At 44.9% G+C, this 21,427-nt stretch overlaps 1 protein-coding gene across 1 annotated transcript in view; it reads right to left on the bottom strand.

Annotated features, from left to right (window-relative positions):
• The window catches only part of EDIL3 (EGF like repeats and discoidin domains 3), a 424,704-nt gene that overhangs the window by 58,401 nt on the left and 344,876 nt on the right, over positions 1 to 21,427 (bottom strand). Inside the window, exon 9 of the mRNA XM_006124343.4 lies at positions 17,682 to 17,866. Within this exon, the coding sequence (XP_006124405.2) occupies positions 17,682 to 17,866 (185 nt within the window). The remainder of the gene's footprint in view (positions 1 to 17,681; positions 17,867 to 21,427) is intronic.

The following is a 21,427-nucleotide window of genomic DNA, read 5'->3' as shown; positions in this document are numbered from 1 at the left end:
GCTCCCCTTATGTGTACGGGGGGCTGGGGCGAGAGGGAGCCCAGGGACCGTGCGCCTGGGCCTTGCCCACCATGGAGCAGCAGCTGGGGATCCTGCAGGGGCCCTGGCTTTGCAGAGGGGGGCTGGGTTTCACACACCTGGGCCCCTGGGGTAATTGACCGCTGTTCTTGTTTCACCACAGCTGCAGCACCTGGGACTGCAGGGCGCACCACCCCACCTGCAGCAGCCGCCCGCGCCCGGGCCAGCAGGAGAGCCAGGAACCAGGAGGAGTACCAGCGGTGGCACCTCCGCTTCCTGGAGCTCCAGCTCCGCATCCAGGACCACTGGGTCCAGGAGGACCTGAGGCTGCGCCGGAGGAGCTTGGAGGCACTGGAGGAGCAGGGCCGTGCCCTGCCAGGCCACCTCCAGAGCCTGCTCAACCGCTTCCCAATTCCTCCTGCTCCGGCTCCTCCTGCTCCCGCTCCTGCTCCTCCTGCTCCCCCTGCTCTTGCTCCTGCTTCCTCCACACCCCACGTCCCTCCTGCCCTACCCTCCACAACCATTCCCCACCGATGCCCCCGGACCCGCAGTGTTGCGAGACGGGAGAGACAGCCGGACCCCCACTCCTGAGCTTTCCTTTCCTCCCTTCCCTCCCCTTCCAGCTGCCTCATCCCAGGTTTTCCCCTCTCCTTTCCCACCCTCCCCCTCCCTCCCTCCCCCCACCCCGGTTATGTAAAATAAAAAGATGTTTTTGTTTGAAAAACAGGTGTCTATTTGACAGTAGGTAGGGAGGGGAAAGGGGAAGGGGGGTAGGGTGGAAGAAGGCCCCAGTGGGGCATGCAAGGGAGAGGTCAGTCCTCCTCCTCCACCAGGAGGCTCTCCCACAGGGCTTCCCGGATCCGGACGGCCCCCCCGCTGGGCTTCCCGGACAATGGCCATGAGGGGCTGACCGTAGTGGCTAGCCATGTGGTCAGCCTCAGCCATCCAGGCTGGCAGGAAAGCCTCCCCCTTTCTCTCACATAAATTGTGGAGCACACAACATGCTGCCACCACGGGAGGGATGTTGTGCTCGGCCAGGTCCAGATGGGTGAGGAGGCATCGAAAGCGGGCTTTCAGTCGCCCGAAGGCCCCCCTACCACGATGCGGGCCCTGGTCAGCCTGGCATTGAAGGCCTGGCGGGAGGGACTGAGGTGCCCTGTGTAGGGCTTCATCAGCCATGGCTGCAGTGGGTAGGTGGCATCTTCCCCCAGGCACGCGGGCATGTCCACGTCCCCAACCCTGATGTGGCAGTCGGGGAAGAAGGTCCCGGCCTGCAGCCGCTGGCACACGGAGGAGTTGCGGTACACCCGGGCGTCGTGTGCTTTGCCCGACCAGCCCACATTAATGTCCGTGAACTGTCCCTGGTGGTCAAACACGGCCTGCAGGATAATGGAGAAGTATCCCTTGCGGTTCACGTAACGGGAGGCCTGGTGTTCCGGGGCACGGATGGAGCTGTGCATCCCGTCGATGCCCCCCCCGCAGTTGGGGAAGCCAAGGGTGCCGAATCCCCAGATGACGGTATCCGGGTTAGCGAGGCGGACCACCCTGCGTAGCAGCACCCAGTTGATGGCCTTGACCACCTGCGGAGAGAGACACAGCAAAGCACCAATCAGTGGGGCGCCCGGGTGGCTGGGAGCATTTCTGCCCTGGCAGTGCCCCGCGCCCCACTCCCGGAAGCAACCCCCCTGGCGGTGTGTAGTACGGCCGGGACAGACCGACCCCTCTGGTGCGGGGCGCTTTTGCCTCCTCCCGCCCCCCCTTTGTCTCTGGGGCAGCCCATCCCCTCCTTGCAGCCCCCCTCCTCCTCCCGGTGCAGTGGCCGATGAGTGCCATACCTGCATGAGCACCGCTCCAACGGTAGATCTCCCCACACCGAATTGGTTCCCGACGGATCGGTAGCTTTCCGGCGTGGAGAGCTTCCAGAAGGTGATGGCCACCCGCTTCTGGAGAGGGATGGCAGGCCTCATGCGAGTGTCCCTTCTGCGCAGAGCAGGGGCGAGCCACTCGCAGAGCTCCAGGAAGGTGTCCCTCCTCATCCTGAAGTTCTGGGTCCACTGTTGGTCTTCCCAGCGCTCCAGGACGATGCGGTCCCACCAGTCGCTGCTGGTGTCCAGACGCCAGATGCGGCGGGGCATGCTGGTGCCGGGGCGCCGCCGCGGCTCCTCCACAGCCCACAGGGCGGCCAGGCGGAGAGGCAGGGGGCTGACGTGCATCAGGTGGTGCCAGGCAGCCTCGAGCCATTGGTGGCAGGCTTGCAGCAGCAAGTACAGAAAGTGCACCAGAAGGTGCAGAGCGACCTCTGGCTCCATGTTGCCACCTGCGGTGGCGTCCCCGAAGGGAAGCACTGACACAGACGGGCACAGAGACCAACGCTTTGCTGTCCCTCGGCGAGGTTGGCAAGCAAGCAGGAAAAGCTGAGAACCGGCTGTCCAGGGGGGTCCCTTTAAGCACGAGCCTCAGATAGCCTCAGACAGCAGCCACACAAAGCAACTACTGACCTGATGCCCTGCCAGAACCGGTTTCAGCTGCCCTTAAATGCCCCCCTGCGTCCAATCAGTGTGGACGCGCTAGTTCCAATTAGTAAAACGCTAATTCAAACTAGTTTTTAGTTCTAGATGCGTTAGTTCGAATTAGCTTAGTTCGAATTAACTAATTTGAACTAAGTTAGTTCGAATTAGCGCTGTAGTGTAGACATACCCTGATTTATCATCTATGAGTGTTTTCTAGCAAGAGTTTTTTTTCCTATGTCACATTTTCTGATGGAAAAGCTGCACTTATGCTACTTGAGGATCAAGCAATACAAATGCTATTCATAAGAGGAAAGAATGGTGGTATAATTAAGAGATCATTTCTGCAAGTTATTAAAAAATACTCAGGGGCAGCTTAGGGTGCTCAGGTCCTGCTCTGATTGTTTGCCATATATGCTTAAGGATTTCAGCGGAGGAACACCAAGTCAAAATCTGCCCCCTCCCTCCAACAGGTGTCAATTATTATCTTTGTTTCTAGTCACTAAAAGAAGCCACATGGGTTTCCATCATATGCTTTCTCTTTTATTTGCCTTTTCCTCTACCCTAAAGTAGACTTTTAATATACAAAATTTCTAGAGAGGACATTTAGGGTCTGAGTCTCTTCCGAAGGATCTCCAAAATGTAGAACAATATTTAATAGCAACATTCCCCCTTAATTGTGATCTGCCAGTGTGCTGGCAACCTTTAAAAAACGGAGATTCCAAGATCTGCATGTCTCAAAAAGTTGGGGTAGAAGAGGCATGCTGGCCAAAAGTAGGATATTTCAGTATATAGCTCAACTTCTTAGTATTCTAAATATACATATCTGAAGATAATTCATCAAATAATTTATTTTGGAGCACTGCTAGACTAAGTAACATCCTTTCCAGTACAAGGTTGTAGACGGGGCAAAACAAATCAGACTTTACAAAACTTTGCAAAAACAACAACTGTGGGTGATGAGAACTATTTAATAGCCACCCCTAGACAATTCGCCAGTAAAAAATGGATCTTTCTGTATCTACTTTATCAAATCCAGAGCCCTGCTAGGAGAAACATCTTAACTGTTGGACAGAAATGTTATTAAATAAGCCAGATAATTGTAATACGGCCTCATTGTACTGGTTAGATTAAAAATAGAGTGTTATTATGAATACAATGATTAGAATACCAAATAAATACAAAATTCGGCTCAGTGGTTTACACAGTACTTTTGCAATGGCAGTGTGGGTGGTGCAGGAGCCAGGGCAGGGCCTTGGGAATGTGAGGGTAGGACAGGGGGTTGCAAGTATGTGTGGGGTGCAAGAGTGAGGGTTGTGGGGGTGAAGAGGCATTCAGGATGGAGGGTCTCATCCGGTGGGGCCCTCTCTTCCCCCTTCAATCTCCCTAGCCAGCATGGGTCTTCTCTCCTCCCCCAGGCTTCATACAGCAGCATGGACCTTTTCTCTCCTCCCAGTCTTCCCCGTACCCGCCAAAGACCCCAGCGGTTAGGGGTCCTCTCTCTCCCCTCAGCTCCTCCCTCTGGCCCCCAGGGGTGTTCTCTTTCCCCTCAGCCCCTCTGGGCTACCAGGGGTCTTTTTTTTCCCCCTCAGCCTCCCTCTGGCTGCCATGGGCCTTCTCTCTCCCCTCAGCCCCACCACAACTGCCAGGGGCCTTTTCTCTCCCCCGCCCACACTGGTGCTATGACTAAGGGGGCTACGTCTAGACTGCATCCCTCTGTCTAAAGAGAGATGCAAATCAAGCACGTCAAAATTTCTAATGAAGCAGGGACTTAAATATCCCATGCTTCATTAGCATAAACATGGCAGCCGCTTTTTTCTAAACAGAGCTTTTTTGGAAAAAATGGCAGACTAGATGCAGATCTGTCAAAAATAAACCCTTTTTTGACAGATCCTGTATTCCTCAAAAAATGAGGATTACAGGATGTGTTGAAAAAGGGTTTATTTTGACAAATTTGCGTCTAGACAGATTTTTTTTCGAAAATCTCCATTTCAAAAAAAAGCGTTGGCTATGTTTATGCTAATGAAGCCTGGTGTTGCATAAAAAAGCTTCTGCCTGAGCTTACATGATTTACATGGATTTTCTGAAACAACACCAAACTGTAGGGTCTAAGGGTACGTCTACACTACAACGTTAATTAAGCTAATTCGAACTAACGGATCCAGACTAAAAAACTAGTTCGAATTAACGTTTTGCTAATTTGAACCAGCATGTCCACATTAAGTGGACCCTGAACCAGGCTTAAGGATGGCCGGAAGCAGTGCCGGCAGGGCATCAAAGGAGGACTTAGAGCATGGAGATGCTGTCTCAGGCTAGCCGAGGGCTGTGCTTAAAGGGTCCCGACCCCCACCCCGGACAGACAGTTCTCAGGGGTGCCCCGCTTGCAAAGCAGTCCTGGCTTGAATTGCCCGGAGTACCCACACTAGGCACATCACACCACTCGGCCATCAGACCGGCTGCACTTGCCGCAGGCTGCCATCTAGGAGAGGAGGCAATTGGAGGGCTGCAGGAGAGCTTCCACCCCAAAAGCCCGCAGAGCCAGCCCAGTCCTCCCCATCAGGGGCGCGTACCCCATTCCTCCCTCACCTCCTTCCACTTACCCTTCCCTAGCCCCACTTCTTGATGTACAAAATAAAGGACAATTGTGTTCAAAAATGGAATCTGTCTTTATTGAACAAAACTGGGGGAGACTGGGAAAAGGAGGTAGGAGAGGGGAAGAGAGAGGCTGGGAGAGGGGAGGGCAACTAAAATGATCAGGGGTTGGGAACAGGTCCCATATGAAGAGAGGCTAAAGAGACTGGGACTTTTCAGCTTAGAAAAGAGGAGATGGAGGGAGGACAGGATAGAGGTCTCTAAAAGCAGGAGTTGGGTGGAGAGGGTGCATACAGAAAAGTTCTTCATTAGTTCCCATAAAGAAGGACTAGAGGACACCAAAGGAAAGGAATGGGTAGCAGGCTTCAAACTAGTAACAGAAAGTTGTTCTTCACAAAGCAAAGAGTCAATCTGTGTAACTCCTTGCTGCAGGAGGCTGTGAAGGCTAGAACTAGAACAGAGTTTAAAGGGAAGTGAGATCAAGTCATGGAGGTTGGGTCCATGGAGTGGTATTAGCCAGGGGGTAGGAGTGGTGTCCTCGCCCAAGGTTTGTGGAAAGCTGGAGAGGGATGACACGAAACAAATGGATTGGTCACTGTCTTCGGACCATCCCCTTCAGGGTCCCTAGGGTTGGCCGCTGTCGGCAGACAGGCTACTGGGCTAGATGGACCTTTGGTCTGACCCAGGACGGCCATTGTAAGCTCAGGGCTGAGGGTCGGGGGTCTCAGTGGACCACCTTGATTTTCATGCACACCTGCTCCTGGGTGGCCAGGCTGGCAGCTCCCCTGCCCTAGCCGGCCACTTTCCTGTGCCTAGTGCGGAGGTCGTGGACGAGGTCCACGATGTCCGCACTAGCCCAGGTGGGTGCCCGCCTCTTGCGGTCCTGGGCAAGCTCCCGGGAGCCGCCAGCCTGGTCCCGGGAAGAGGGGGAGGGCTGGGTGGCATCGGGTGGGTGGCTCGATCCGTGCCAGGTGCAGGGTCTGCTGGCAGGGTACTGGCAGGCTTGCATCTGGCACGGGCACCATAGCCAGCCCGTGCCCCTTTAAGAGGTCCGGGGCCAGGAGGGGGGCAGACGAGTTTCCCTGGTGTTGGCCAGAGTGGCCCCCAGGGAAACCTGAGGAGGGCTAGCCTCCCACTAGTTCGAATTAAGGGTCTACACAGCCCTTAATTTGAACTAGTAAGTTCCAAGTAGGCTTAATCCTCGTGGAATGAGGATTACCTAGTTCGAACTAAGTGCTCCGTTAGTTCGAATTAAATTCGAACTAACGGAGCACTAGTGTAGCGCCTATGAAAGTTAGTTCAAACTAACTTTGTAGTGTAGACATACCCTAAGGTTTTAAACTGCAACTCATTGTGATCTTTGTCAAACTTTGTAATTTGTGTAACTCTCAGAAATTTACTGTAAACTGCAACTTTGTCATCTTTTTAACTCTCAGCCACCTTGCTTGTAACTTTCCCTAAGCTGCATTCTCCCCTTGGTGAATGGAGAGAAAGTGTGAGTGTGAGTGTGTTTGAAGAAGACTGGGTACAATGGAGCACATTTAAATGAGTCATTACAGTCTGGGCATACTCCCTGATGAGGAGGTGAATGAGTCACAGGAGCCATTCAGACACTATATAAAGAGAAGGAGCATATGTGAGACTCTCTCTTTTTCCTTCCCCTGCTCCTCAGAAGCTCCTCTCCAGTGTCTCTCCTCCTGACCAGTTTCCTCAGCCATGATGAGCAAACAGACCCTCTAGGATCCCCATGCTTTGGCTCCTTCTGCAACCCATATGTCTGTGTAAGTGTGTGATTGCCTGAGGGCAGGAATGTTTGGGTGTGAATGAGTGAATGAATGGAGGAGTGTGTGCTTGCGTGCGTCTGTGCGTGCGTGTGAGAGAGAGAGTTCTATCTTCTTTAGTTTAAACCTTTGGTGGCTGCTTACTCCTCTTTAGTTTTACCTAGCTGAAATAAACCCATACTAGTGTAACCCTGGGTGGTCTCCAGTGAGAATATTTTTGGGGTAACACATGGGATATTTAAATCCCTGCTTCATTAGCAATTTTGACGTACCTAATCTATAGCTCTCTGTCGACAGAGAGGTGTAGTTTAGACACAGTCTGGGAAAGGTTTGGGGGTGAGGGGCTGCATATCGGTGGCTGACAAGTGGATGGCAAGCCCCAGCCCAGCTGGCCACTCTCTTGATGATGTGGCTGCCCCCAGTGACCACTCTGTATATAGCTTTCCCCTGCGCTCACTGCCCCCAGTGGCCACTTTCAGTATTGTGTCCCTCCTTTCCGTGCCCCTTTCTTTCCATGTTATGGAAAAAAGTCCCATTCCAGGCATGTACCATTTTCTTGGCACAACCAAACCCTGACCTTGCTTTAAGTCAGGATAAAAGGAAAAAATTCATGCCCAATTTGGTGGTCCTAGCTCTTACCATTTAGAGGGAGTTCTTGAACCAACACACCCACCCCCATACACACACAGACGGACAGATGTACATTTCTAAGTTATATAGACAGATCTACTACATGTACAAAGAAAGTGTGTGATTGCCATGCAGGGTTATGAAATGACACTGAGGAAGAACTTAAAATCATCCTCTATATAAACAATATTGTATAAGTTAAAAGGGCTAATGACAAATAGCAGAGGCATTAAAAGAGAGGACATGAGTTCAACTCAAATTTCGGATACTGGCTTGATATTTGGCCATTGCCAAGTTGCCTCATCCATCCATGTGTGTTTCCCCTGCCACTTTTGGTCTTATTTAGACTATAGGATTTTGGAGCAAGAACTATATTGAATTAGGCATTTGTACAGTGCCTAATAGAACAAGACTCCAGACTCCACTGGAGCGTCTACCTGCTGCCATGATAATGATAAATAATTTTATTAAGACACAGCTAACCACAGATTTATAATGCTACTGCAGGGAGAGAGTAGGAAGGAATATGAAGCATATTTTATCCCCTTCTCCTCCATCTCCCTCTCAACAATATTGACCACTCTGCTTTTTTTCTTAAAAAAAAAAAAAAAAAGGTCTTGTTATAAATGGACAAAAAGTGGACCAAATAACTGCTTCTGTTTGCCTATAAATCATTAGTGAAAAATCTGTGGAGTGTTTATTATCCAATTGCTTGCAGATTAAAATAATGAAAACCCCACTAGCTTTTACATTAAACTCCATGTGTGCCATTGCAGAACATGCTGTTATTGGTCTCAAGCAATTGTGCAATCTTTTATAGTAAATACTCCCAATCAACAAACACTTCAGAGATAAAGTATATCAACTTTCAGAAAAACAGAGAGTTTCAGTTTATGTTCCCATTTCTTTTTATCAAAATCAAAAACCACTATTGTAATGAGAAATTTGTCATAATTCAGTTTCCTTTGTCTAGAAAGCAGAGAGACACCGAGAGGAACTGTGAATGAGCAAAGGATTTAACAATTCTTTCCTGTGACTCTTTCAAGCTAACAGTGAGGCAGTTTTACCTGCTTAGGGAAGCTTCTCACATATTTATAAGCAAAGATGAATATGTTCTTTTTAATAAGTATGAGTCATTGTAACAAAGTTAACTCATTATATTTTTCTATAACAGCCTTTAAAAGAAAGAATTGGAAACATCATTCACAGAATGCTATAGGAGACCTTGCAATGGAACGGCTTTTACTGTTATATCTATCAGTACAGTTGCTCTGCTGTTCAAATGGACCTTCCTTTTCTGACTTATCAAACTATTATTATAGAAAGTACAACCCACGGAAGCAATCAAATTTTTACCTCCTGCTGTTGTGTATTTCATGGATGCCTAGAAACAATTCTTGCAATCTGAAGTTTTTGAAGGCTTTGCCCCATCTGTGTTTTTAATATTCTCATTGAAAGTGGCCCATCAATATAAAATCAGTGACTTTATTGAGGCCTTGGACATTACTGCCTAAAGACAACATTAAAAAACTAATATAAACACAGATTTTTATGCTGCCTTATTTAAATTGTAGGCTTAAATTTCAATTGTCACCATAAACATTTCCATAACATGAACTGGGAAGTAAAGCTTTGCAGAAGCAAAAGCAATTCTGAGAAGTGCAAGGCTGCAATGTACAGTTTAACAGTACAATTGTGAATGTTGGAGATTGCTTGAAATGATATGCAGAAGACATTAAGTTAGAGAGCAACCTTAGGAATAGATATCTAGTGCATTGCCCATTGGATGCAAAGGAATGCATTTTGTAACTGATTAGTACAATTATTGGGAATTGATACTAGCACAGTGAAGTCAAGGCAACTTCCTTTGCAGGCATCACCAGATGCAGGCCTCATCATACGATAGGGGAATGAATGTTCTTTAATCCTGACCCATGCTGGAAATAAACATTAGTCTCTTAACAGCACACCTGTGTATTATTACATCCTTTAACTTAGAAGTTTCAGGAAGGCATTGACCAAAAAAAAAAAAAAAAGTAACTGAAAAAAAGAACAGCAAATCAGTCAACCCAAGAATTAAACCAGTGCCATTTAATTAAAACTTATTAGTTTATATTAGCCATGCTCTCACTGTAGCTTAAATATTTGTCCTTCAGAGACTTTATTTCTTTACTTTGAAATGCCCTGTTGCTCTTGGCTTGTCCATTTGTGTGATTAAAAGAATACTGTATTTTTTCGTAAAAATTATTACAAAATGTTTTAAAAATCCCCAGCATGTGCTTATTGGTTAATACTATTGACCACACACACTCAGAGGCAGCAAGATGGGGGAGGCAGGAGCCAATATGTGTGGGGAGGCAGTGGGAGTGGAGCAGGTGGGAGCTGGTGCTCGCAGAGAGCCAGCTCCCTGCGAGCACCAGCTCCTGCCTGCCCATCCTCCTGTGTGTAAACGTGTAACCACTGAATTTTCAAGCAGTTACACATTTACACAAATATGCAATAGTTAACATCCCTACCACTGATCAGAGTATTACTCTGCAGATGTTTTTAAGAGAAATGAGCTATCTGGGGAGACATGCTGTCACAACTGAATGCCTGAACAAAAACCGTCAGGAAGCATGCAACAGCTACCTCTTAATTTGAATGGTAAAAGAAATCTCCAAATGATAGGGAACTTAAAATAAAGAAGACTGCCCCAAATTCTTCTTGGGATTTCAGTACAAAATCTGAAACAAAGGTACTTCCCGCTACATGTCCTGCAGCTAGGAATGGTGAACCATGGTCAACAGGATCTCCAATCGCCTGTACATGTGGAGGCCCGGTAAATAAAGCATCATGTGGCCAGCTAGTGGGTTGCCTTTACAATTCACACCCAATGTTTGAAAATAGCAGCTTCAAAGTACTCTGTCTAGTCGGCTTCTCCCCTTCTATCTAAACTGTAAGTTGCTACACTTACTGCTTCACATAACTGACCATAGCTTAATAGCACAAGATCTAGCAAGATCATTCAAAACAATGTATATAAACCCTATCCATCCCATATGAAAATCTCTGAACAACATCAATATCTTTTGCCTCATCATATTAACAAATAGATTCCAATACCAACCCTTCAAATTCTTCACAAAACACCACAACAGGAGTCACTCACCCACCCATCATTCAACACCTCTGTTCATTAAATTGTTCCCATCATATTAGGTTTTCCTTCATTATCCACATTCCCATCTTTGATCATCAATAAACTAAAAATGAAGAACTGTAGCAATAAAAAAGAACAAAACAAGACAAGTAATCACTGGCCTGGAAGGGACGTCAAAAGGTTATTTAGTCCAGTCCTTTGTGCTCGTGGCAGGACTACGTATTATCTAGATCAGGAATGGACAATAATTTTTGATGGGGGGGGGGATCACTCCAAGAATTTGGAAAGTGGGCAAGGGCTGCAGTCTTCTATGACATTAATGGGGAAGTCGTGGTGTCTTAGATGTAGGTTGAGTGCAAAAGAAAGCTCAGAGTAAGGGGTTGGGGTGCAGGAGAGGGTCAGGGAAGGAGTTTGGGTAAAAGAGGTGGTTGTGACCTGGGGAAGGGAATGGGAGTGCAGGAGGGAGTGCAGGGTCCAGGAAGGTGTATGGATGCAGGAGCTGGAGGACTGTAGAAAGAGGTGCGGGGTTTTGGAGAGAGCTGTGACCGGGGGAAGGAGTGTGAGGGGGCATGAAGTGTTTGGGTTGTGACCTAAGGCAGGAGGTTTGTGACCTGGGGCAGGGTATTAGGGTGTGGGAGCAGGTAGAGGGCAAGGTGCAGGCTAGGCAGGAGGTGCTTACCCTAGGCAGCTCTTGGGCAATAGCCCAGTGGGACCTGTCTGCCATAGCCATATGCTTCTCAAAGTGGCAGGCTGCTGGGGCCATGTGCATCTCTGTGAAGGGGGGACTCCACACACTGTCTGTTCCACAATCATGGCCCAGATAGCTCCCATTGGCTGCTAGCCAATGGGGGCTGCAAGGATCATGCTGGGGACAGAAGCAGTGTGCAGAACCCTCCTGGGGCATGCAGTGCTGAGCTGCACATGTCCCCAGCAGAAGGCTGGTCCAGAGGATTGTGATGGGCTGCATCTGAAGCTTTGGCAGGCCAGATCCATCCCATGGGCCATATTTTGCCTGCCCCTGATCTAGACCATTCCTGACTAGATATGTAAAATCTCATTTAACTGGTTAACCAGCTAAATGTGATGCTTAACTGGTTTACTATTATGAAGGTGTCAGCAGGAGGGGAGCAGTTCCAGCCCCCCCTCCCTCACTGCAGACAGAGGCTGCTCTGGTCACCTGGAGCAGTCCCTGACTGTGACACATGCAGGCCACCATGGACAGGGGCTGCTCTGGATGGCTGGAGCTGTCCCTGTCCATGGTGAGGACCGTGGGCTGGAGCAGCATGCTGCAGTTGGGGAGCTACTCCAGCCCACACCAGTTAACTGGAACATCACTATTCCTCATAAGGGTTTATCTAACCTGCTCTTAAATATCTCCAGTGATAGAGATTCATCCCTAGGCAACTTATTCCTTTGCTTAACTACCCTGACAATTAGGAAGTTTGCCCTAATGTCCAACCTAAACCTCTCTTGATGCAATTTAATCCCATTGCTTCTTGTCCTATCATCATAGATTTCCTGCCTCCTTGTAACAACCTTTCATGTACTTTAAAACAGTTATGTCCCTTCTCAGGCATCTCTTTTCCAGACTAAACAAACACAGTTCTTTCAGTCTTCTCTTATAGTTCACGCTTGCTAGACCTTCAGTCATCTTTTTGTTGCTCTTCTCTGGGCTTTCTCCAATTTGTACACATTTCCTGAAACGCGGTGCTCAAAACTGGACAAAGTTCACCATCTGAAGCCTACTCAGCATAGAGCAGAGCATAAGTAAGAATTCTTGTGTCTGGAACGGCCTCAGGAAAGGAGGGGGCAATAGCGGTGAGGTAGGTTAAACAAGAAGTCACATCATTTTCTCACTTACCTCTCCAAAATAACCAAACCCACTCCTATTTAGAAGACACCAGATCTGTGGTGCCAGAAGAGCATGCATGCAAGAGAGTGACATTTTGTGAGGGTGCATGGAAGAAAGAGTTGGCTTAGATTTTAAAGGTTTTTGATTCCCCCTCTCCTATTCTGGTGATGCTGGCTGATGTTCACTGGAGCTGCATGGGGGGATTAATCTGCTTTAATGATATATTCTAATTAAGCTTACGATTTCCAGCAAATACTTTTATCTCTTAAAAAAACTGTTATAACATGCTGTTTATGGACTCCAAGCCATCTACAAGTCATATAATTTTCCTCGTTCCTTTAATTACCCAATTGCTCTTAAACTAGCATTTTTCCTTATTCCAACTTTCACAGCCGTTTTTAAAATTAGTCACTGAAGAAAAGATATACTTCTGACTCTCTGAACCCATTGTACTTAAACAATTGATCTTAATTTGAGATATAAAATGATGCTATACAGAACCTTCTATTAGTATGAAAACTAAACCCAATGCACTATTACAGCGGTTTTCAAACTTTTTTTCTCATGACCCAATTGAAGTTAATTGTTGATGATTATATCTGTTGACTAGAGTTTGGGCTCCAGGATGGGGCCAGGCTTGAGAGGTTTGGGGGCACAGGAGGAGGCTCTTTTGACTTTTGAATTAGCTGCTCCACTGTATACTGATTTAAGTTGGCACCCTTGGTAGGCATCACACCAGCCAGGAATTAGAGCTCAATACTTTTTAGCAATACTGCCAATGCCCTTCAGTGCCTGGTCTATTCACTTTTCCCAAGGGAAATATAGAAAGGTGTTGCATAGAATTGGCTATACCAGCTTTATGCCACTGGTGATTTCCCTCTTCCCCATGCCAGGGGAATAATCAGATGGAATTCAAGAGACAACATTAAGGTTTCTACTGTCCTCAGAACATATGATAAAACAAACTATATGGATCATAGATTTGTTTCAACAAATCAATAACAATATAATCTAGAAAATGAACATGCAAATCTTTCTCTGAACAAAAACTACGGTATAAAAGAAGACACACAGATCCAGTTTGTGCAAAATAGTATCATAGACAGATGTTATTTTCTGCAAATATAACACAAAGAAAGTGATGACTTATTCTGAATAAGACACTCCATCTGTGCCTGATACTATGAGGACTGTAGAAGGTAAAAATAGTGGCCTTGCATTATGCTGAAAGCATAAGCAAAAGAGTTACTCCAGCTGACATCTAAGCATATTGGTGCAAAAGCTTCAAAACAACATCTGATACTGGAGATAATGCTGGTTGGTGGGGGGTGGCAGAGTGGGGAGTGAAAAGGAGGAATTCTAATCCAAAGCCTACTTTATTATTGTTAGCAATCGGGTGTGAAACAAAAATCTATACACATTTAAAACTAATTGCCTACAGGGATTCCATTTGATCAATCTCCCACAGCAATATGTTGTTTATCAACATTGATGTTCTCTTTGATCATGCATAGGTGATTCCTTCACATATAATCAACATGAGAGACATTAACAGATGACATGGCTTGTTGCTCCAATCTATTTCTGAGGGAACAATGGCATTCTTAAAACATCAGAGCTCCATGGAAATTGTAAAATTGAGAATAAACTGTATTAGGCTTATCATTCATGGGCATCAAGCTTGAAAACCCTTCCTATGACTCAAGGTAAAATACACAGAAAATAAGTTTCATGGAAGTAGAGCCCTATTTATTACAATTAAGTTGTTTCTAATACTTTCTAGTACAATGATAAATATATTTATTAAAGAGAAGATTTACCCAGTGTTGCGTGGGTTCTCAAATGCAGGACGAGGGGGTCTGGGAGGTTCAGGAGTCGGGGAAGGGTATTGGGGATATGGGAGCTCAGGTCAAGGGGTTGGAGGTATGGGGGGGGGGGTTAGGAGGGCCTCAGGGAAAGGGTCTGTATGTGTGGGGGGTGCTGGTGTCAGTGTTTAGGGTATGGGAGGTGCAGGCCTGAACCTCTTCCCTAATTCATAATTCATAATATCAGAAAATAAATGGTATGGTGATTTTGAGGAAAATGCCAATCTGCCTGTTTGACAGGACTAAGTACAAAATGGCGGGGGCAGCATGGTAGATAATAATGCCCCATTGCCTCCTACAGACTTTCCCTGTCTTAGTCCACAAGTTTTGGCTTGACTGCTTGGAGCATAATGGACCATGTCATTAATTCAGCAGCAGTCTCTAAACTTTTTTAAAAAATCATAATTTGGTTGTCTGGGCTTATAAAGAAATAAACCCTCAAATGTAAGCACTTAGTTGTGGTGCTTGACAGAAAAGTTCTGGGGTTCTGTGTAGCACTGTCCCAGTCTCATTCAGTACTGTGTTCTGCCCTGGGAAGAAGAAAACTAGCTTTCTGGCTCCCCAATTAGTCATTGTCTCCCCCTGGCCCTTCTAGGCCCTTGGAAGACTAAATATTGGAAGGAGGTTTCCCTGAGCAAGGGACATTGAGAAACCAATGGATCTAACAAGGGTCAGAAAAAGCTTAACAGGGAATTTCCCAAAGGGACCAAAAGCAAAGAGAAAAACAATAAGGAGATAAATTTAAACAATAGGCATATCCTCTTTTCTACCACGCTGTTACCTAGACTTGAACTATTTGGGCACATCAACAACAGAAGTATATGAAAGTCTCAAAGGGGTAGCCATGGTAGTATGTGACTTTAAAAACAATGAATAGTTTTGTGGCACCTTATGATATGCCTACACTACAGGACAAAGTCGAATTGAGATACACAACTTCAGCTACATTATTTGAGTAGCTGAAGCTGAATTAGTTTAACTCGGCGTTTGGCACTCTCTACGCTGAAGGAAGTCAAAGGAAGAACATACTTCCTTTGACTTTCTTTATTCTTTGTGAAAGCAGGGTTATTGGCATTGACCGGCATGCCCTTCTCACTTCGAATTAGCAATCTTAACTAGATTGCTAATTTGGACTCCAGAAGATTGACAGCAGCAGCTTCAATCTTCCTCTGTAGTATAGATGTACCCTCAGAGATTAACAAAAACATATAGTATCATAAGTTTTCATGGGTAAGACTCACTTCATCAGATGATTTGGAGTAGAAATTTCCCTGCCTTTAACATTTGCATGTTCACATCAAAAGCTATGAATCAGACACATCCAGCCTACAGAATTAGTGTCATTAACATGGGTCCTACAATTGACAGGTACTTCTTTTGCTGTTATTTTTATCTTGGACTCTGTTATTTTCAGAGTAGTTTAACTATTTCAAAACAAGTGTTATTCCCTAAGAAAAGCAGGGGTACAGATTTCAAAATAACGGTTTTGGTAGCATGGATGCTCTGCTTATTATTTTGAAATAAGGGGGATTATTTCAAAATAACTCCCTAGTGTAGACCAAGGCTATGCAGCCACAGGACACTTCATTTTTGAAGCTTATGAATTCAGAGGGATTGAGAAACAGTACAAAATTGCTGCTCTATACATTGAAAACTCAAAAGGCTTAATGCTTACGCTTTTACTGAAACATAGTTAGCATTTTCTAGGAAAAGTACCATAAATATAACAACTTCCAATCATCCATAGCATGTTATTTTTTGTTAAAGGAAAGAAAATAGTCATGCTATCATGAAATAGAAAAACAAAACCATAGACTTCCTTCCAGATCTAACTTGCCCTTATAGATTATTTTGAATATTTACCAAAAAAAAAAAATAGGCATAAATTTTACCGAAGTGATGGAAAACATGCCAGCAATGAAATGAATGTAAAGTGAACTAATGTGTATACTCAAGTTAGTTTGGGATAAGGGGAAAAATGAGAGGAAAAAGCATTTTGAAAAAAAAAACAGAAAAAAATTATAATATAAAAAATGCTGTAATTTCCTCTATTTTGTAGCTCCTTAGCTCCCTTGGCCAACTGTAGACAACAACAAATCTACTGTCATTCTCATCAGAATAATACATCATGGAGCATTTCTTTATAGCCTCTAAATGCTGCTGGCTCCCTGGTATCAGAAACAGAGACAAAATTGCCCTTGATCTGATTTGTCTCTCCTGTTGCTGGAGAGAGACACACTATTCCTTCACCACAAAACACAATAACCACATCCTCTTGAGAAAATGAAAATTACTTAAAACACCACTGTATTTTGACAGACTGTTTAAAAAAAAATCACTGAATCCAGACATCTTTAATTATTCAAATGATAAATAGACAATGCAGTCACTACTTCTTTCCCTTCCATGCATAAGCGTAGATAGTAATCACATTGTTAAATTGCTTAGCAACTGTAGGTATAAAAGCTAATAAGTCATAATTTATATGTGAAAAGTTTGCAGGGGGTTAGTAGCATACTCCTTGTGTTATTGAGGTTTCATGCTGAGAATTCCATTCCAAACTGGCAGTTGTCCCAAAACACTGCAGCATATAATAGTTCAAAAATGGAAATGCCACAATGACTGGTCAAATGGACTTTCACCATATCTTTTTCCATTAGCCTCCCAGTAACTTCTGTAAGTAGCTTTCAGACTGAAAACAACCTTTGTGAACAGTTTCATAAGGAATTCATGTGCTGAATCAAGCTTAACTAGACTCACTGGTGGTGGGAAAAGGTAATTTTGAATAGTTTTAATTAGACTAAGGTATCTCCTAGAAGCCAAAGTTCAAGTAAATAGGCTTTGTCTCAGGGAGTTTTGCTAGGGCTGGAGGCTAGAATCACTCTGAACAGGCTATCAAGCACCCAGTGCCACAACTCCATAGCCATTATTTGAGTCTATTAGCAGTAATAATACTCATGGCTGTTAGGTGCCTCATAAATGGAGGGAAGAGACGATTTTGTTAATTCAGTTTGAAGACCCACTCTTACCCACTCTTACACATTGGCACATAGTGAACAACAATACAGTTGTGTACTATGAGATACTGGGATGCAGGTGCCCAAATTTGCACTCTCTGGAGTCATATCTCCCATGTGCAACTGATCTACATGGGGGAGGAGGTTCTACTACCATTGTTCTCTATGTATTCAGGTGAGTAAAACAAGATTTGACTCTAAATCAATAAAACTCTCCAATATAAGAAACATACAGAAAGTAGACACTAAGAATATCAGTGAACTAGTGAAACTTTACCTGCAACCACTGTGACTGATCACTATGGCCTGAAGTCCAGGCATTCACTTTGCCTTGCTTGTCTAGCCGGGCTTTCCTAGGTTCCCAAGTGAACATGTCCATGTTGAGTGTTCTGAAGACGCTGGAGGCAGTAATCTGATAATCCTGTATATGCCCTGATTTCATCCCCAGAGGCTCAGAACAACCTGAAAAAGTGAAAAGGAATCCATGAGATTATTTACTTACTGTCTCAGTGCCTTAGATGCTCTCTGTCCCTCCCTCCCTTTCTCTCTTTTGGTGACATAAGCTGGTTTAATGAGAAAGGGAGCCAAGCTTGTTGCCAGATGGTTGAGTGATAGGGAAAATTGTGGTGTGCTCATCTTGTCGATAAAGGAGTCTTATGATTAGGTGTATCTGGGGGATCGATGACTGTCTAAGCCAACAAAAGGGAGGATAAACCTGCCTAAGAGACTGTGAGTGATCTCCTGTCTTTCTTTAACTGGGAAGGCTACCTATTTTTCCCTGAAAAGGGTTTGCCAAACTACTCTGGGAGGGTATGTCTACACTACCACCCTAGTTCGAACTAGGGTGGTAATGTAGGCAACCGGAGTTGCAAATGAAGCCCAGGATTTGAATTTCCCGGGCTTCATTTGCATCTCGCCGGGCGCCGCCATTTTTAAATGTCCGCTAGTGCGGACTCCGTTCCCCGCGGCTACACGAGCAGTAACTGTAGTTTCATGAGGAGTAACGGTAGTTTCACGAGGAGTAACGGTAGTTCGGACTAGGAAGCCTAGTCCGAACTACCTAGTCCATGCCGCGTGTAGCCACGTGGCACAGAGTCCGCACTAGCGGACATTTAAAAATGGCGGCGCCCGGCTTTATGCAAATGAAGCTCAGGAAATTCAAATCCCGGGCTTCATTTGCAACTCCGGTTGCCTACATTACCACCCTAGTTCGAACTAGGGTGGTAGTGTAGACATACCCGGAGAGAGCAACTTCACTTAGAAACACTGAGGAGGCCCTCTCCACCATTGTAACTTAATCTGTGAAGACTACAGCTATAGCTATGGGGAGGTAGTAGCTTTTTCTGGAGAACTAAGGTTAGTCCTCTGGATGAATAGGTACCCTCATCACCTTGCTACTCTGTCCCGGCCTGCAATGACTCATGAAGGTAAAAGGGTTCTTCCACATTATGGATCTCACTGGAGTGGAATAAATTTGTGAATCCAGGGAACTCCAACCTGACTACTTGAAGGTTGTAGAGTTACAGGACCGCTTGGGAATAGTGACCATAATATAATAACAGTCAACATTCCTGTGGTGGGAAGAACACCTCAGCAGTCCAGCACCCTGGCATTTAATTTCAAAAAGGGGAATTACACAAAAATGAGGAGGTTAGTTAAACAAAAATTAAAAGGCACAGTGACTAGAGCTAAATCCCTACAAGCTGCATGGAAACTTTTTAAAGACACTATAATAGAGGCCCAACTTAAATGTATACCCCAAATTAAAAAACATAGCAAGAGACCTAAAAAAGAGTCACCGTGGCTTAATCACCATGTAAAAGAAGCAGTGAGGGACAAAAAGGTATCTTTTAAGACGTGGAAGTCCAATCCTAGTGAGATAAATAGAAAGGAAGATAAACACTGTCAAATCAAGTGTAAAAATGTAATAAGAAAAGCAAAAAAAGATTTTGAGGAACAGCTAGCCAAAAACTCAAAAAGAAATAACAAAATGTTTTTTAAGTACATTAGAAGCAGGAAGCCTGCTAAAAAACCTGTGGGTCCCCTAGATGATCGAGCTATAAAAGAAGCAATCAAGGACGATAAAGCCATTGCAGAGAAACTAAATGATTTCTTTGCTTCAGTCTTCACAGCTGAGGACGTTGGGGAGATTCCCAAATCTGCACCGTCCTTTGTGGGTGATGAATCTGAGGAACTGTCCCGGATTGAAGTGTCATTAGAGGAGGTTTTGGAACAAATAGAAAAACTTAATGTTAACAAATCTTCGGGACCGGATGGCATTCAATCAAGGGCTCTAAAAGAACTCAAATGGGAAATTGCTGAACTATTTTATTCTGTGGTTTGTAACCTATCCTTTAAATCGGCTTCCATACCTAATGACTGGAAGGTAGCCAACGTGTCACCAATATTTAAAAAGGGCTCTAGAGGCGATCCGGGCAACTATAGACCAGTAAGTCTAATTTCAGTACCGGGCAAATTAGTAGAAACAATAGTAAAAAATAAAATTGTGAAGCATGTAGAAGAACATAATTTGTTGGACAAAAGTCAACATGGTTTCTCTAAAGGGAAATCCTGTCTTACTAATCTATTAGAGTTCTGTGAAGGGGTTAACAAACATGCGGACAAGGGGGATCCAGTAGATATAGTATACTTAGATTTTCAGAAAGCCTTTGACAAGGTCTCTCACCAAAGGCTCTTGGGATAAGAGGGAAGGTCCTTTCATGGATTGAGAACTGGTTAAAAGACAGGAAACAAAGGGTAGGAATAAATGGTAAATTTTCAGAATGGAGAGGGGTAACTAGTGGTGTCCCCCAAGGGACAGTCCTAGGACCAATCCTTTTCAACTTATTAATAAATGATCTGAAGAAAGGGGTAAGTAGTGATGTGATAAAGTTTGCAAATGATACCAAACTGTTTAGGATAGTCAAGACAGAAGCAGACTGTGAGGGACTCCAAGAAGATCTCACCAAACTGAGTGACTGGGCAACAAAATGGCAAATGAAATTTAATGTGGATAAGTGTAAAGTAATGCATATCTGGAAAAATAACCCCAACTATACGTACAGTATGATGGGGGCTAATTTGGCTATGACAAATCAGGAAAGAGATCTTGGAGTTATCATAGACAGTTCTCTGAAAACTTCCACACAGTGTGCAGCGGTGGTCAAAAAGGCAAATAGGATGCTAGGAATTATTAAGAAAGGGATAGAAAATAAGACAGAATATCTTACTGCCCCTGTATAAAACTATGATATGCCCACATCTTGAATACTGTGTACAGATGTGGTCTCCTCACCTCAAAAAAGATATTTTGGCCTTGGAAAGGGTTCAGAAAAGGGCAACTAAAATGATTAGGGGTTTGGAACCGGTCCCATATGAGGAGAAGTTAAAGCGACTGGGACTTTTCAGTTTAGAAAAGAGGAGACTGAGGGGCGATATGATAGAGGTATATAAAATCATGAGTGATGTGGAGAGGGTGGATAAAGAAAAGTTATTTATTAGTTCCCTAAATAGAAGAACTAGAGGACACCAAATGAAATTAATGGGTAGCAGGTTTAAAACTAATAAAAGAACGTTCTTCACACAGCGTGTAGTCAACCTGTGGAACTGCTTGCCAGAGGAGGCTGTGAAGGCTAGGACTATAATAGAGTTTAAAAAGAAGCTAGATAATTTCATGGAGGATAGGTCCAAAAAAAGCTATTAGCCAGGGGATAAAATGGTGTCCTTGGCCTTTGTTTGTCAGAGGCTGGAAAGGGATGGCAGGAGACAAATTGCTTGATCATTGTCTTCGGTCCACCCTCTCTGGGGCACCTGGTGCTGGCCACTGTTGGCAGACAGGATACTGGGCTAGATGGACCTTTGGTCTGACTCAGTACGGCCGTTCTTATGTTCTTATGTTATTGATGTATATACTTCATTCTTTCCTTCCCTTTTTATGCTTCTTCTATATTTCTCCTGGTAAATAAAACATACTTTGATTGTTGGTTCATCTGTTATGATGGTGTCAGACAACTATTATGTATG

Source organism: Pelodiscus sinensis, chromosome 6 (assembly GCF_049634645.1).
Source record: "Pelodiscus sinensis isolate JC-2024 chromosome 6, ASM4963464v1, whole genome shotgun sequence".
NCBI lineage: Eukaryota > Metazoa > Chordata > Testudines > Trionychidae > Pelodiscus > Pelodiscus sinensis.
The sequence above is the reverse complement of the archived record's forward strand: the minus strand, read 5'-3'. Positions and strand labels throughout refer to the sequence as shown.